Source organism: Vanellus vanellus (assembly GCF_965231255.1).
Source record: "Vanellus vanellus genome assembly, chromosome: 1".
In the NCBI taxonomy this organism is placed as follows: Eukaryota; Metazoa; Chordata; class Aves; order Charadriiformes; family Charadriidae; genus Vanellus; species Vanellus vanellus.
In genome coordinates, this window is record NC_138905.1 from 17,121,224 (window position 1) to 17,139,135 (window position 17,912).

A 17,912-nucleotide genomic window follows, 5' to 3' on the forward strand; every position below is an offset into this window, starting at 1 on the left:
CTTATGAACCACAACTCAAACTCAGAATAAACCTTTAGTTCTGACTGTAGCAAGACAAGAAATTGCTCATCTGTCTATGCTATTTTTTTATAAAACTTTGGGTTTTTTCAGTGGTCTACAGAATAACGAAGCAGTAGCTTGCAAGGCTTTCAGTATTTTAACTGTGCTTGTAACTTCTTTATCTTAGCTATGTTATCTGTATCTTATTGCTAACTCCCACCTAACCTTTTTCATTTTCTCTGGACTGACTTTGAAGTCAAATTGAAACTGCTGAATCTGTTTGATTTGAGTTGAAAATGAAGGACATCTTAAGACATACTGCAAATGTTCACGTCTGGGGGGATATTTTTCTTGTTTTATGTCTTCTTGTTTTTTATTTTTAAACATTTTTGAAAATAAGAAGTGAAGGATTTTAAATTTAGGATTGCTTGCAAATTGCTGTTCTTATTTCAGTGGGCTATCAATACGTTTAATATTGATACTTTTACGATTAACACTTTACATGTTTCTTCTACACTTAAAAGGTTTCTGAACGTCAATGCCTGTTTTCTTTTTGATATTTTCAAAAGCACTATGTTCTGGAGGTTAAATTACGTACCCATCTTTTTTTACTTCATTGCCTTCACTTCTGTAAAAAAGAAAAAAGCTGGGGAAATAAGAAATGGATCAGTTTGTATTACTCAGCTTCTTGGGTTGAGACAGTCTACCATATAACTTGCTGCTGAGAGTGTTATTTAAGGTTTATTATTATTCTTCCCCCCATTATTGCAAGTTTAAAGGATACCCTGAGCAATGCTGCATACTGTATGTGGATTTGCATTGCTTTTCTGAATTGGACTTGCTGCTGTTTGTTCTTCTCATGTGGGGGCTTTACTTTGCTGATACCTATATTCTTTCTCCTCACAATTCCACCACTGTTGATTGTAGGTCTGATGAAAGTGATTCCTCTCTGTCGGAGGTACACAGGTACTCTCTCTTTCTCTTTTCTGTTTTCTTGGCCTCTCTCACTGAAGTTATTCCAGTTCTTAGGAAATTTCATTTTGCTGCATGCGTTTTCCTGATACTTGTGCACTGTATATCTTTTATTTTTGCCAGAAGTTTTAAAATCTGAAATTTTGGTCAAGCATGTCTCCCTTTTCCTTTTTTAGGGTGTTCTTATTGTTGAGCATGTCAGGTTTTTTCTTTTTAAATGAAGTATGATATAAGCCTTTTCTTAGATGTATTCTTTCTCTTTGTTTTCTTTAAAAAAAAAAAAGCAGACATTTTCTTAGGTTTTATATGCTTCTGTCATTTTTTTTTTCAGTTGTATGCTTTGGTCAGTAAAACTTAAATCCCAGTGTAAATAAAAATTAGTAGGTTTTTCGCTACATCTTTCTGACAGAATGCACAGTGGCTTAAGAGATGGAGGAAATGTCCCTGCTCCTGTTGGATTTGGTACTCGGTGAAAATTAATTTATCAAGAGAAGGGCAGTCAAAGGTCTAATAATAATGTGATATTGACTTTGTCTGGTCATTGTAGCAGTTGTAGCATTTTTTTGTCTGTAGATTTGGTAGATAAACAGATCCAGGACATGTATTTTACATGGCTTTTCAAGGGAATGAGTGGGTGAGAACTGCAGTAGGAATAACTCAGTCTAGAGACAGCAGGATCCACTGGGGAATACTACAGAGAAAACTGTATTAGGTTTGCGTGATGTTAGGAAACAAAAGCATAAAGACCTAAATTAATAATAATAATAATAATAAAGTAAATTGTTCCTATATTCTTTGAAACATAAAAAGGTGCAGATTGAAAGGTGAATGCCTTTCCAAAATGAGAAATTTAATGTCAAACAGTTTAAGGCAATGTTAATATTAGTAAAATCTGTAAAAGGATTGTGGAGGAGTAATGAATTATATGAACGAAGATGTTCTGAGCAGTAAAAATGTATAAAATACTTTCTAAGACTGTACTAGATAAACCAGCTAATTGTCACAAAGTTAGATTGTATCAGAAAGGACTTTTTCCTCTGTGTGGCAAGCTTCTGGGCAATATTATGGAATTTTTACATTTTCCTAAAACATCTGACAGAATTTTTTTGAGAGATAGAGCTATGGCTTAGTTCCTTTTTCTCACAGTTATGTGTATAATCCCCATAAGAACACAACAGTGAGTCTTAACTGCAAGCTGGTTAGGTCACAGCATTATGTTCCATGTTTGTGTGCGTTACCTTGAGGCTTTTCTACACTTCACAGAAATCAGCAGGGTCCGTGTGCGTGAGGTTGTATGCATGGGATTTTAAACTGCTAATAACTTTTGATGAACTGTGATTTTGTTGTTTGTTTGTTTTTTGTTTTCTTTCTTCCTTTCAGGCTGAATGAGTCTTTTGGCATCACCACAGAACTAGATACAAATCCCCAGGAAGATTCCTCTGGGGCATCTGTACTCCAACCATACTCCCTTTTAGTCTTAGTACAAGTGTGGCGTTGGGTACAGGGTGCAGTAGGAACCACACTTAGGCATGCAAGTTAGAAGCAGTTCTCCAAGCCTGTCCATAGAAGGCAGTTGATATGAAACGCCTGTTAAGTTTGGAAATGGTAGTGTACACTACACTTGCTCCATTTTTCAGAGATGCAATTGAGACTAACTAGACTTTTATGCAGTTTGCAGCCTTAAGGTTGGTCCTACGAATCCAGGAGCTTTAAGCATCCTGGTTCTTTCAGCATTATGCAGACTTTCCCATATACCCAATACTCAGCATCTTGTGTTTTTCCTTTTTTTTTTTTTTTTTGTATGTGATTTCCTTTAACTGATAGTATAGAGTTGACACTTGTTGAAGCTAAACAGTAAAAATCCTTACTAGTTTATGAAAGGCATTCAGCTGTTCTGCCCGTGTAGGAAAATGAGATTTTTTTTTTTTTTTCCCCCCTATATTTAAGTAAATTATTTTAATTTGTGTCTATTACTATGCCCAACTCATATTCTCTTTTTTTCTTTAGGGGGATAATTAACCCATACCCTGCTTCAAAATGCATCAGATCGTCCCCGCTTCAGTGTATGTATACAGCTGAAGGACATACCAAGGCTGTGCTTTGTGTTGACGCGACTGATGATCTTCTCTTTACTGGATCTAAAGGTTTGGCAAGCTCCATGCATCCTTGCTGCCTACAGAGGCTGCTTTGACAACTTGGGGTATTGTGAAATTCTCAGTTTGCGCTTACTGCTGTAAACGCATTGGAAAAGTGTGAGGATCCATTTTGCAACATAAGCTGAAGAAGGATTTACAGTAATTATCTACAGGTTTATAATTCCAATGGGTAGTATTTGGCTGTTTATTTGTAGTGGAAAAAGTAACTCTCAAGAATAACATTAACATTTGTTGAGTGATATGATGGAACCAATTATGGAAACGCACACATGATGTGCAATGCAAAGTAATAGCCTCAGGGTAGGGCAAATCTTTGGCTGTGCTACCTACAGACTTTGAATAGATTCTTCTGCCATAGTTAATTATTTGAGCAGAGCTAGGGTTATTTTCTGCCGCCTCTGTGCACCTCGTCCTGGCCCTTGTGGCTGTAAGAGTTGTATGGCTGTTGTGAGAGGGGCTAGATCTCGTAATCACTCAGTTCCCTACTGGATGGCACAGCCACTCTATGAACTTTTCAAGTTGGTAGAAATACTGCTTTTGAAGAAAGGTATGCTTTATGTGGTTATTCTACTACCTGGCTGTTAAACATATCAGGACACATTCTTACAGTGAATTGATGAACTTTTGGCCTAATAAGTTTTAAGCCAACATTTCAGCATTTGTGCAAAAAGGATACAAGTGCAAAAAGGATGTATTTTTAGCTTCTGTAAATGCTGCTTGGTTAATTTGTATTGAGGTTTTAAATTTAGTGGCTATGTGGAGGAAAAAAAATAGTTTCAATTTTTTTTTTTACAGATTTGTGGTTTAAACGTTTTGCTTGTTTTTAACATAGGGGTGCTTGTAGATGTTGTAAATATTTGCACTTTCTTGTCATATGCTAGCTTCCCATATTTATGGAAGAATTTTTGTTGTCTATATTTTTGGAGAGGAAAACTTTACAAAGTGTACTTGTACTCAAGAGTACAAGAGTGTAGACAGCAGTTTAATTAAAGTTAAACCTTTTGGAAATTGTTGCTGAAACAGAAAGCCTGAGGGCACTAATAGCCATAACACTAGCAGACAGTGCCAATTCAGGAATTGCCAATAAGCTTTCCGGTGCCTTGTGGATATTGGACTGGGATTTTTAAAGTGGCTGACAAGTTCCTGGTATACTTACTTTCTTCATACTCTTATAAACACTGCCTACACATGAAATTTTCTCATCATTCTCTCAGTACTTATTCCAGTAAAAATGTACTTCTAAAATATAAGGAATGATACAGACATGGTGCAACAAGGAGACTTTCCTGTGTGGACTCCATTTGTGTTGCAAAAGTCTTGAACTTGTAGGCATCTGGGCCTTTAGTACACAAAAGGTTGCAGTATTTAAATTCTTTTGCTACTGAATGAAAACTGTAACTAAAGCACTTAAACTGTGATTTTCAGAGGCTGCTAAAGCAAGAAATGGTTTGGATCGCTTCTCGTCTTCATAACTTTGTTGCGGCTGTCAGTCCCCTGTCATGCTGAGGCTCAAAGCCCCTCCTGAACTGTGCTTGATGAAGAATCCTTGAATTAAAAATTGAGCCGTTCTCTTGATCTGTCATCATTCAGACTTTACAGCCTTCAAACTGTTTGACAGTTTGGGCTTGACATGGGATTTTATCATTTTAAAATGCTTTGGGACCTAATATGCATATCTTCTACACAATATTTAATGATTAACCTTGCTTAGTTTTGGTGATGGTAGATGATGCCCATGCGTACACTACAAAAACAGAATAATTAAATAGGTCTTTAAAAATGCCTACCAAAACAGAGGGTTATATATGAGTGTGAATGAATGTATGGACTTTTAAAAATAAATTGAGTTTTGGAAAAACATGTTTTCTGTGGTGTTTCTTTAGTGGGTTTTGTTTGTTTAATTTTTTTTTTCTCTTTTTGCTTGTCTTTCTTTAGATCGTACCTGTAAAGTCTGGAATCTGGTAACTGGACAAGAGATTATGTCTCTGGGTGGTCATCCAAATAATGTTGTTTCTATAAAGTATTGCAACTACACTAGCCTGGTCTTCACAGTCTCAACCTCCTATATCAAGGTGTGGGACATCAGAGATTCTGCTAAGTGTATTCGGACTTTGACGTAAGTATACTAAACCTTGAATGTGAAGAGTCTAAATGAATCTTACCTTTAAATAAAAATAAATAAATATTAGATTTAATTCAATAGTTCAGCACAGTGTAATTTAAGTACACTCTTTGGGGCTGGAGGCTTTCTCTGTGTTCAGGCTAAGTCACCGTAGGGCATTGGTAATATATGGAAACACAAACCAATTTGCCTTCATGCCTATAGTGTTTTATCAAATGTTCAATATTCATAATTCGCTTATTATGAATGCATAATAAGGGAGTCTGCTTTCCTGTGTGTTGTTTTTTTTTTTTTTTTTCCTCCTTCCTCTCTGTACTAAGGTCTTCAGGCCAGGCAATGCCTGGCGATGTGTGTTCAGGAAGTACTAACAGAACAGTCACTATCCCAGCTGGAGAGAACCAGATCAATCAGATTGCACTAAATCCAACTGGCACATTCCTCTATGCGGCTGCTGGAAACTCAGTGAGGATGTGGGATCTGAAAAGGTACTGAATACCAGCAGAAGAGAATGTTCTTTAGGTGGTTACATGTGCATACGAAGTTAACAAAGTGTTTCCTGTTTATGGTAATGTCCATAACCTAGGCAAAATATGGTAAAGATATGGATCAACTAATCCATGCTGTGGTGGTTACTGAGATAATGGAGGAGCTCACAATCTCCTCATGTGTTAAGGTTACAGTAAAACATTTCAGTAAAAATGACTGGAAAAATCGTAGAATCATTGAATAGTTTGTGTTGGGAAGAACCTTTAAAGGTCATCTAGTCCAATGTCCCTGCAATAAGCAGGGACATCTTCAACTAGATCGGTTGCTCAGAGCCCCATCCAGCCTGACCTTGAATGTGGCCAGGGATGGGGCATCTGCCACCTCTCTGGGAAACTGACTAGTAATTGTTGATGAGATGATGAAAGCCAACTGATGTAATGTGATATAATATGGGGTATGATAGCCACACTATAATAGCACTTTTCCAAATAGAACCTGCACCCAAAGAGTGTGTTCAAAATAGAGTATACTTTAAGGGGTCTGATTTGTCTTTACTTTTAAATTTTTTTTAATTCTTATTTTGCATAAATAGAAGCTTTTGTTTACATTTAACATAGATTTAACATTTAAACATGGGTATGTATGAGCAATGGAGTATATGTAACCATGGGATGAATAGTGAAGACATGGGGAAAATAAAAAGGTCCATTCTGGCAGAAACTGCGCTGTAGACTGTATAGGATATATGAAAAAATAAAAAATCCTCATTTCTTCTCTTATTCTTAAAGATTTCAGTCTACAGGAAAGCTAACTGGTCACCAGGGTCCTGTTATGTGCCTTACTGTAGACAGAATTTCTAATGGACAAGATCTTATTGTCACTGGTTCCAAGGATCATTATATAAAGGTAAACCGTTAGTATCTGCTTATTTATTTTAACTCTTCACATCAGCATGGGATGCAGGCTTCAGCAGAAGTAACTCACATCTCCATATCTGATAGCCAAAATGGAAATTCTTTCATCAGTTATGGATTATGAATCATGTTCAGTCTTAATAAACTTCAATGCTATTTTCATTTGGATGATTGTCTATAGTTAAAATTTTTCCCAGTTTCCAATTCCCTTCCCAGTAAGGTGGACATCAGGTGTGTGAAGTCTTGGAGAAATATTCATAACACCTACTCTTAAGTAACATTTAGCTCTTGAAAGTATCTTAAGTCAGTGCCTCTGTTTTGGAGTACAGACTTCATTTCCTCAGCAGAGACACTTTGTGTGTTCCCACAGAAAAGAGTGGGGTCTAGCCCAGGCTCTTGCTCAAGTATTGCTGGAGTTCTGGAGGGGGGAAGAAGAGAAATCAGCATATCTCAGCCAACGTGCCCAGTCTGTTTGGTGTATTCATTAGCACACAGGTTGCTCTGCATTGTGATTAATTCACTCAAGGATAGGGAGTCTATTTTTTGGGGGGATGGGTGTGTCTGTGTTTTTCTTTCCCTTTATCTGTTTTCGCACCTCAGCCGGGTGGTATTTGAACTCACAAGCTCCTGTTTCTCAGGAGTATGCCCAAACCACCAGACTATGGAAACTATACATAATCTTCCCCATAAAGCTGACCCTCACACTGCAAAGAACATGTGATTCATGAGGCCAAAAAGAGAATGTGCAAGATACTCTAGCTTTTTGTGACGGGATGCCCTTCGCTCTGGTCTTTATACTTCTTGCACACTTGAAAAAGTGTATAAACACATCTGGGAGTGGAGCAGGAACCAGAAACCAAGTGAGCTTTCTCACTGAGCTGGGCTTTCGCTTTTTGACATTATCCTGCAATTCTTGGATGCTTGGCTGTGCACTGGGCCAGTCTTGGAAGACTGCCTGAGAGGTGGGTGCGTAGCTTGATGGGTCCACGGATTTGAATCCTATAAGCAGTCCATGTGGTTAGAGACCAGAAGATTCTTAGGCAGTAGGGCAACAGAGATGAGGCACTGGAATATTTACTTCTCTGCACAGTTCAGAATGTTGGGTTAGTTAAGGGCTACCATCCTAGCACAGTAATGAGTGTAGGACTTCAGTAGGGACAACAGGATGTGATCATGTAATGCAAGTTTATCATGCTACCAACTCATGTCACAAGCAAGGAGATGAAAGGGCTTTTGGAAAACAGATCTGTCAACAGTCAGAAGTTTTTTCTGCCATTCTTGTGTGCTCCCTTGCTGTGGGCAGGCTACATAAATCCTTACGAAGCTGCCTGCTTCTTGACATACACTGCTAGAATATCCAGGGATATTTGGCCATGAGTGTATGCTGCCGAGTAGTGGCTGTTCTTCAAGGTGAGGGCATGCATAAATTGTCAAGCCACCTTGGATAGTACAAATGATCTGTATGTGCATGGTGAGTGCAGCAGCTCGGGATTTCTCAGTGCCTCTCCATGTGGGTAGGCCCACTAGGGGTAGTAGGTCTGGTCACAGATATGGCTTTCCCCTGCTGCAGGAAACTTTTGTCAACTAAGCCAGGAATATTAGTCACTGCTGTCTAAGTCCCTAATTTTTCTGGTGTATCATTGACCTCTTTTGTTACAATTGGAACCGATGCGTGCTAATTGAATGCTGTAACTTAAAATACCTTTAACTCACTTCAGGTATGCTTTTACGCTACCAAGCCGTCCCTTTTTTACTGCCAAGCTTATTCATTTTAAAAGGTCAATGAAGAGCAAATAATAGGGGATGAAGTCTGACATTTGCTTGTGAAACAGAGGTAGTGGTTCAAAAAGTTATGTCTCATCTGTTCCTCCTCAGCTCAGTCTAACTGGGTGAGTTCTGGCTTGCTACAATGCATAATGAAACCGGGTTACTTACGCTGCTTGTCTAGGGACAAAGAGCTGATGGGGTGGATTATGCCTTAAATTGCTAAAACGACCTCACTTGAAGAATCTGTTTTAAGCCCCCATTCTTGGAGCACAGGCAAGGAGAGACGTGTGTCTAGTCCATGGAAACCATCAGCATGTAATGATATATAACCCTTGCCAACAGAAAAATAAATTGATGTGTCTTCCTGCAGCTGCCTGTACAATTCTCCCAGTGTGAGATGTTTCCCATACTCACAAGCTCTGTTTCTCTGGCCCCACAGTACATATATCGGCTTTTCCTTGTGAAGGTACTGTGTATTTCATAACCAAGTAGTAGCACTTCTTCCCAGAGCAGTCTTCTCTGAAGTCAGTGAAGCATTCCTGCTTCAGGCAAGAGGTAGAAGAGGAGAAAGGAGTTGTTCTGGTAGATAAATTCTGTCAAATACATGTCATGATACAGTGGCCTGTAATAAGACTTTCTACGTTTTCCCTGTGAAGTTTTTCACAGCAATGTCTTCCAAGATGGTTAGATGGCAGATAATTTTGCTTAACGTCTTTGATCATTTATTTATTAATTTTAGATGTTCGATGTGACTGAAGGGGCTCTTGGAAGTGTAAGTCCTACACACAATTTTGAACCTCCTCATTATGATGGCATTGAAGCACTTGCTATTATGGGAGACAACCTTTTTAGTGGATCCAGAGATAATGGAATTAAGAAATGGGATTTGGCTCAAAAAGACCTTCTTCAGGTAATGGAAAAAAATCATGCAGCTAATGTGACAGTCATGCTGTAGAACTGTTTTCAGGCTGTGTAAATGTTCAGGATCATGCAATGACTATTCACTTAGATACTGAGGTTTTTAATAGGGAAGGCACACAGCACTGATTAAGAAAGAAATCGATAATGTACTTGATCTCTTACACTAGGAGCGCAGTTGCTTTTCTTTTCAATGTATGTAGCATCAGGGAATTCTGATGATGTGGTTAGCCCTCTATTTTAGCTCTGAGTCTGTGGAGTTTGGGGGTTTGGTATTTGGTTTTGGTTTTTTTTTTTTTGCTTCAGAATGAAGGCAGTGCCTACCTCCTCTATGATTGGAAATCATTCTTGTCATTGACAAGTTGGTAAATTTTGGACTGGGAACCCATTAATGGCAAACAATGCTTTAGATCAGGCTACAGAATATGTTCTTCTGAAGAGGGTTGACAACCTACTTCGCTCCACCCAGCCTTTTTGCTAAAAAGCTTACTCCTTAGATCTCCATTCATCTTGTTATACAATGCATATGTAGCTAGTGTATACAACACACACATAATAATCTGTTTGCTGTTAGAACATATTTGCTGTAAGATATTATTGTTTAAAAAAAGGGGAGGTGGGCAAAAAAGGGCCTTAAATCCAGGGAAAATTTGAAGTTCATTGTAGTTTGTCTGACATGGACAGCTTTGATTTTTGGCTACTTGCTATAAGCCAGTCTGTTCTCTTAAGTCTTATGAGAGGTTGTTGAAGTAGAGATACAATTATTTAATTTGAGACTGCGTGAGAAATGGAGGATGACCTCATTAAAGTTGTAAGAAGCATCTTCACTGTTGCATTGTAGGCTCATTAAAATATTATAATGTGCATTTTTACTGTTGCAATTAATTTAACAACAGAAAGAATACAGGGGCAAGGGGTGAAGTAGTATGGAACAGTAGACTAGTTGTATTCCTTTTCTTATTTTCCTTTTGGGGTATGTGCATTTTGTTATTTCTGTACTTCATCTTCCCCTCTTTGTTTGTTGCTTTTCAAAGTAGAACTTAAGCATAAAATCATAGAATTGTTGAGGTTGGAAGGGACCTTTAAGATCTAGTTCGACCATCAGCCAAACAATGCCAAAACCACTGCTAAACCATGTCCCTAAGCACCACATCTCCCTGTCTTTTAAATGCCTCCAGAGATGGCGACTCCACCACTTCCCTGGGCAGCCTGTTCCAATGCCTGAGAACCCTTTCGGTGAAGAACTTTTTCCTAATATCTATCCTAAACCTCCCCTGGCATAACTTGAGGCCATTTCCTCTTGTCCTATCACTTGTTATTTGGGAGAAGAGACAGACCCCCACCTGGCTACAACCTCCTTTCATTTAGTTGTAGAGAGTGATAAGGTCTCCCTTCAGCCTCCTCTTCTCCAGGCTAAACAATCCCAGTTCCTTCAGGTGCTCCTCATATGACTTGTTCTCCAGACCCCTCACCAGCTTTGTTGCCCTTCTCTGAACACGCCCCAGCACCTCAATGTCTGTCTTGGAGTGAGGGGCCCAAAACTGAACACAGTACTTGAGATGGGGCCTCACCAGTGCCGACTAGAGGAGAACAATCACTTCGCTAGTCCTGCTGGCCACACTATTCCTGATACAGGCCAGGATGCTGTTGGCCTTCCTGGCTGCCTAGGCACACTGCTGGCTCATATTCAGCTGGCTGCTGACCAACACCCCCAGGTCCTTTTCTGCCAGGCAGCTTTGCAGCCACTCTTCCCCAAGCCTGTAGTGCTGCATGGGGTTAAAAATGATGTTGCATATGTTGCATCCTTTTTTTTTTTTTTTTTTTTTTTCTTTTTCTATTAAATGTGCATTTTTCAAGGAGTTGACACTAAAGCATTTGGCAAAACAACATAAATTTTTATTCACTGCCTTTTTAGGGATCGAAGAAAAATGCTTTTACTTTTGGTAATCATGGTTTCATGCAGGGTAAACGGGCCACTGGCAGTCACACAGTGCAAAGTTTGCCTGCTGATCCAAGCAAGGCCAACTTTGTAGTCAGGTTTGGTTACTCACGGCCTTGCCCAGCTGAGTTTTCAAAATCTCCAAGGTCACACATTGCACAGGTGCTCTGGGTGGCCCATTGCAAGCCTTTAAGCTACTCTTCTGTGAATTCCACCCCCCCTCGACCTCCCCATATCCAGTCAGAATTTATATTGTTGCAACTTTCTTTTGGTGTGTACTCTTGATTGTTTTTTGGGGGGGAGGCAGAAAACCCACCCAGAAAACAGGGCTGGGCTGCTTTAAAGTATAACACTTCACAGAGGTCCTGATTTGGCACACCTGTGTTGAACAAGATTGTTCCTCTAAAGTTGATGAAAAACACTTAACAAACATGCTATTCAAAAGAATTCAGACATCTACTTCACTTGGTGCTATACAAGCCACAAAATGCTTCTGTGACAAAATTCAGACTTGTAAGAACAACACACGCACACTCCCCCTACTCTCCCCTAGTTTCATTAAGTGCTGCAGGACCAGAACACCAGTGTTGCGATAGCAGTGTATGTTATAGGTATAATATATAAATATATCTATAGATACAATATATAAAGTCCAAGATAATCCTAGAAAGCTGAATGTCCTCCATAATATGAGAAAGGCAGCAAACCAAAGCAGTTCCTACCAAACTGAACTGGAGAAGAGCCACTCTTTGTCCCCTGATAAGACAGTAAACTTGGGCTATTATTTCCCTAGTGTAGGTATCAAATGGATGTTGTTCTCACTTGCTCTGTGCGGCATTTTGCTTTCTGAATTAGCAGTAAAGTGCTAGTGTCCTTCCTCAATAAAGAATTAATGTATTTTCATTAAGTGCTTCATCACAAAAACAATTTATAAAATGTAATGGGAAAAGAAATGAGGAAGGCAAATATAGAAACAGTTTCTGTCTCCCTGGTGTATTTTTTGAGCAGTATTTTGGATTTTCTTTTTGTGTTTTACAACTTTACAGACGGACTTCAAACATATATGGAGACCATATGTTGAAATATGCATTCAAATATGCATTTGAACATATGCAGATTTAACATTAGCCTAAATTAATTTCTATTTCAAGTCAGGTCAGTTGTGCATATTGAATTTTCTTTTTGTTTTCCTCATGGAAGATAGCACCCTCCTTGCCCTAAAGGAGGAGAAGCCATAGGGCTGGGATATACCCAGTGTCATATAGCAAATCTGCTGCAGGACAGAAGTCAGGCTTAGAACTTGGGATTTTTCCACTTCTGTGCACGTTCCTCTTAAAGTTTTTGCAGCCTTGTGAGACTTGCCTACCTTCTCTTTTTCAGCAAGTTCCTAATGCTCATAAAGACTGGGTGTGTGCTCTTGGCCCGGTACCTGGTACTCCGGTTCTGCTCAGTGGCTGCAGAGGAGGCACCCTCAAGCTCTGGAATGTGGATACCTTTGCGCCCATTGGGGAGATGAAGGGACATGACAGCCCTATAAATGCAATCTGCACCAACTCCAGCCATATTTTCACAGCAGCAGAGTGAGTTTTTCTTCGTGACTCTTTCTTTTTGGTCTAGCTCCCGCTAGAATTCTTTCCATGCAATCGTATTTAGGAGATCTTCGGTTGTGTAACTCACTTCATAGCAAGCATGGGAAGACCTAAATGCTAATAATTGCCCTAAATGCTAATAATCCACTGCAGTGAACCCCAAAAGGGGTCCATGCATACCAGGGGGGGCACAACGTGATCCATTGGGCCACAGGAAGAAAATATTAGAACTTCAGTAGTACATGTATATAATTTATAAATGAATAAATATATATGGGGGGGGCTCAAAAATTTAGTGATGGGGTGCATGATCAAAAGAGTTTGGAGACCACTGATCTACAGGGTGGCAGGGAGAATTTAGACTTCATATTGACTCATGGTTCTGTGCTTTTTTTACTTATAGCCTGACACCCCTTGTGCAAACAGAGCATGTTTCAGGTCCTGTTTTGATTTAACCTGTTAAACTTTTCACGCTTTTTTTTTTTTTTAATGAGAGGAAGTAGTCTTGTCCTATTTAATTTGTATCTCTAATTGTGTAGTAGACTGGCTGTTTGTGCATGGTCTGCTGAATTGCAAATAGTTACATGGTGGAAGCTCTTCTCTGATGCCAGTCTGCTTAAGCCTATTACCATTAGCTGTATTTTAAAAAATTAAGTAATAGCAGAGTAGGATTTTACTTTCCTTAGACATGATCTTTATACTTGCCTAGATGGTTAAAGCTAGTAGCCAGTGCTGTGATAAGGTTAGAGGATCTTAAATGTACATCTTAGATTACAAAGTCTCCTAGAGGTGGAATGACCCTTGCAAATCCATTAGGAAATCTTATTTTGCTAACAATGCCTTTCTGAATAAGACACCCAAGCTTTTAAGAAAGCTCTCCCCAGTTTCTCTCCCTCCCCAGTTACCCAGCTCTAATACTGCTTTATGTTTTTCAGTGACCGGACTGTGAGGATCTGGAAAGCTCGAAATGTAATAGATGGACAGATCTCAGATACAGGAGATGCAAGTGAAGATCTTGCCAGTAATTGAAATGATGGGGATAAATGAATATATTGATGAATTTGAGGTGCACTCTATGCAGTTTGCATGCTTATTAGGCTAACACTGATGACTGGAATGAACTGACAAATAAGAGTGAACTCTTCTACTAGACCTGCTGTCCTTAAAATACGTACTGTATTTAAGAAAAAAAATAACCTCTTGGTAACATGCTTGTGTCTCAATGGTCACATAAATATGTCTATGTATTATGGCTTAATTTGTGTGCATATGTAACACTTGCAGTTTAAATTAACTGGAAATCAGTCTTCTCTAATGACCATCTCAAAGTTATAACCTGGAATATATAACAAAAGTGCTCTGCTGTATTTCACTCATAAGTATGATCTGCTGTTTTGTATTTTACAGTAGCAGGGGAATGATGTCGTCCCAGTAATAAGCCTTTGATTACGACAAGCAGTTTCAAGATTCTAAAGGTCACTTACGCTGTGGTGTTAGGAAAGTGAAGTGAATAAAAGACGGGGGGAAGCTGTTAATGACACATCTATCTGACATGGCTGTATTCCGCTAACAGCGAATGCCATGATTTGTGTTTATGTTAGCATATAATCCTTGTTGACCAAAGTTGTGCAGCTATGTATACTCTGTGCTCAGGACTAGAACTCAAATGCTCATAAATTGGTATGTTTTATTAGTGTTTTGCCTATATTCTGTAATGACAGATGTCACGACAGAAATATATCTTAATCTATTTTTCTTATGGATTTGTTTCTATCATCTCACATTTTCTTTTTTAAAGCAAAATGTCTTTCCTTTTTACCTAATTTTATATGCTGCTAAATGTATTTTAAATACACTGTTTTGCAAACCTTGGCAGTTACTTTGAGAACTGAACCACATGTATTGGAAAAAGCTATGTAAATAGATGGTTGTACAAAGAAAATATCTTATCTTGTGCCTGTATGACTTTTAAAGCTCTTAGAGTGTGGATATTGAGGGAGGATGTATAATTTACCCAACTGCTCTGAATATTAATTTGTAAATTCTGCAAATTTTAAAAATTTATGTAGATTCAGATACAGTGTTTGGATATTGAGGTTTTTTTGGTTTGTTTGTTTGTTTTCCAGAAAATATCAGTCTGTAAATTATAGCTTATGTAGGTAACACTTAAATAAAGATGTGAATGTGAACTTCTCTTTGCCTTTTTCATCATACTTCCTTATAAAAAATTCATGTCCCTTGCAGGGGCCCAAATATAAAATGCACAATTTTACACAATGCAGTAGAATAGCTTGCTGAGAACTACAGCCTATAGCTTGTTCTGGTATCCCACGTCTGTTCTCGTTGGCCATTATTTGTGTTTTGATAGTACTTGGGAACCCTGGTAGGATTCCCTCATACTAAGTATGGTACAGACTTAAAATGAAGCAGATGGCTCCTGTTCCTAAGAGATGACAGTTCTTACCTTATTACATATGGTCTGTCAAACAAAGAAAAGTTCTGATGCCTCTCACTGATCTTAAAGGAATTACTCCTTCTCAGCTCAGCTTGAAAGGAGATGAAAACGCATACTGCTCGTGATTTGAGGTTATGGATTTATTCCAAGTTTTGGCAGAAAGGAGGAATGATACATATTATGAAGAAACAATGTATAGATTAGTTAAAATAAACAGCAGCAATACCAATTAGTGTTTATCTCTCATGCTTTTTGACTGCTCAAGGGGTGTACACGCGTAAGATTTGGGACCATATCACAACTTTGAGCAAAACTCCCAGTGGAGGGTGGATTTACGTGCGAGACTTGTGTGCGAAGCTTTGTGTGCCAGGCTCCACAAATGACGCCGACAGCTTGGTGACCCCTGGTTTTGGAGCAGAACAGTCACAGCTGTCACCTGGGAACTCTGGGGAGTTGTGGTTTTTTAGTGTGAGTTTGTGTAAGGTTCATATGAATATTTCCTTCAGCAACTGCAGGACAAAAGTCCTTACAAACCCAGGAAATGATGACCTGCTGTCAGGCTGCTCTGCTTTGACAGACCATATGGTGAGGGGCTGTCGTGGCAGCAGGCTCAATTGCAGATGCTTCTCTCTGGCGATGCTTGACGGCACAGACATTTTGTTTTATGAAGGTATCTCCTGATAGGCACCAATATAACTTAAATAATGTGTGTATAGAAAGATTTTTTTTTTTTTTTTTTTTTTTTTCCCATCCAGGAAGACATTCCATCCAAACCAGATCTTACCATAGAACACAGCTTTACTCTGAAAGTTCTTGCCATCAAGTGACTAAGAAAATTGTCATTTTGTAAAACTCACAGTAACCGTGTCTTGTTTTAATGGAGAATTCTTCAACTGTTTGTTTTTCTCCAAACTTTTCATGTGTACTATAAAACTACATATGTAACAAAAAGTAATATGAAATTGGAAAAATGTAAGTACTGGTTTCTGACTGTCTAAAGATGTTTCTTTAAAAAAAAAAAAAAAAAAAAGGTGGTCCCTGAATGAATTTTTGTAAGAATTCTAAGTTGTCCTGGGAAAATCATGTTCTCTCTCAAAGTTAGAATTCCACATCCCATCTTATCTGCTTAGATACATTCTTAAATATGGGCAAGGTCATGTGTTACAATTAATCTCATGTAAGATATGAATGCTGAGAAAATATTTGCAATGTTTCTTATTACATTTCGGAACAAATGCTTATCATGCCCCTGCCTTGTATAAAAGGCTCCCCGCTGCCCGCAGCAGTTGGTGTTGGGCCATGGAGAGGATGAGGAGCCTGTGTTTCTGGGCTGTCGTGCTGGCAGGTAAATGTGTGGTATTTGTATTTTGTCATAGGCTTGAAAGCAAGATCTAAATGTGATAACAACAGAAGAGCTATTAGGGGAGGAGATCTTTTTACATGGAAAAGGAGAGAACAGGCATGGCTTTAACTCCACCTGAGGTGACTCTGTGGGGAAGACAACAGAGCTGGCTTGTTTAGAAATATATCCCAGTCAGCTCTTGGGCACCAGCATAGACACACTGGAGCCATTCAGCTGCTGAAAGTTACTCTCTGCTTGGCTAGTTTGTTTGCTGTGATTTTTACCCCAGTATACCAGAGGTTAATTCAGTCCAGAATCTAATAAAGGGGAGAATACATCATCTTATGTTGCTAGATAAAGGAAGAGGGAACAGCTGCAGCAAACGCCTTTTGAAATGTATGGATGAACCCCACATGTAAAGACTAATACTATTAAATTAAAAGGTGTGCGGTAATACTTTAATTCCTTGCTTTTGCTTTATTACAGCATTTTCTAATCTAATTTCACAAATTGAAGTCAAGGTTTAAAAAAAAAATCAATGGGGATAATTTTTCACGTATATCTTTCAAACTACTTTGCTTTAGTTTCTGTTCCCATGGAAATTATCATGGCAAAGCAGCAAGTAGCCATAGCTGTTGCTATATTCAACTGCTCGTTTGCATTTCATCTTCTATGTGTGTTTGCAGACAGGGGCCATAAATGCAGTGAGAATGATGCAGAGATTTTAAAATTAAAAGGTTTTTAAGAAGTAGGGAAGGAAAATTTCATCTTCCCACTTGCTACTATCCCATTTGTACTATAATGGAAGTAAATCCAGAAACAAGGAATCAGTGGGGTTGCAGCCTTGTTCAGCTGCTCATACCTGCAGGTGCTTGTTTTCCAAATTTGCTGGAAAATTTCATCTTCGCATTGATGGAGGGGGAGGAAATGTCTTGGCTCCTACTGGGGCAATTTTTTTCCCCTGTGAACTAGCTTTTTCATTCACAATATCCTGCTTATGAAGTATTTTGAAAGTATTATACAAATGATTTGATAAAAGTCTCTTGTGAACCTATGCTACGTAAGATGACGCTGAATTAAGATTCTGCTGTAGTACATTCAGTCATACTCTGATTTCAGCAGTGAACGCACTGATGCTGCATTTGACTCCCATTAGAAAAAAAAAACAAAAAACTAAATGAAATGTGATGAGTTTACTCTATTTTGTGCTTTGTCTGCCAAGGTGTTCACTCAAATGTACAAGCCACGTCAG

General features: G+C 38.7%; 1 protein-coding gene across 2 annotated transcripts in view; it reads left to right on the forward strand.

The window, feature by feature from the left end:
* KIF21A (kinesin family member 21A) overlaps positions 1 to 15,046 on the forward strand; it is a 93,582-nt gene extending 78,536 nt beyond the window's left edge. For both annotated transcript variants that reach the window (XM_082479251.1, XM_082479252.1), the window contains 8 exons: positions 928 to 966; positions 2,980 to 3,116; positions 5,064 to 5,244; positions 5,571 to 5,735; positions 6,525 to 6,642; positions 9,157 to 9,327; positions 12,655 to 12,854; positions 13,799 to 15,046. In XM_082479251.1, coding sequence (XP_082335377.1) covers positions 928 to 966; positions 2,980 to 3,116; positions 5,064 to 5,244; positions 5,571 to 5,735; positions 6,525 to 6,642; positions 9,157 to 9,327; positions 12,655 to 12,854; positions 13,799 to 13,892 — 1,105 coding nt within the window. In that variant the 3' untranslated portion in view covers positions 13,893 to 15,046. The remainder of the gene's footprint in view (positions 1 to 927; positions 967 to 2,979; positions 3,117 to 5,063; positions 5,245 to 5,570; positions 5,736 to 6,524; positions 6,643 to 9,156; positions 9,328 to 12,654; positions 12,855 to 13,798) is intronic.
* Positions 15,047 to 17,912: the final 2,866 nt, after the last annotated feature.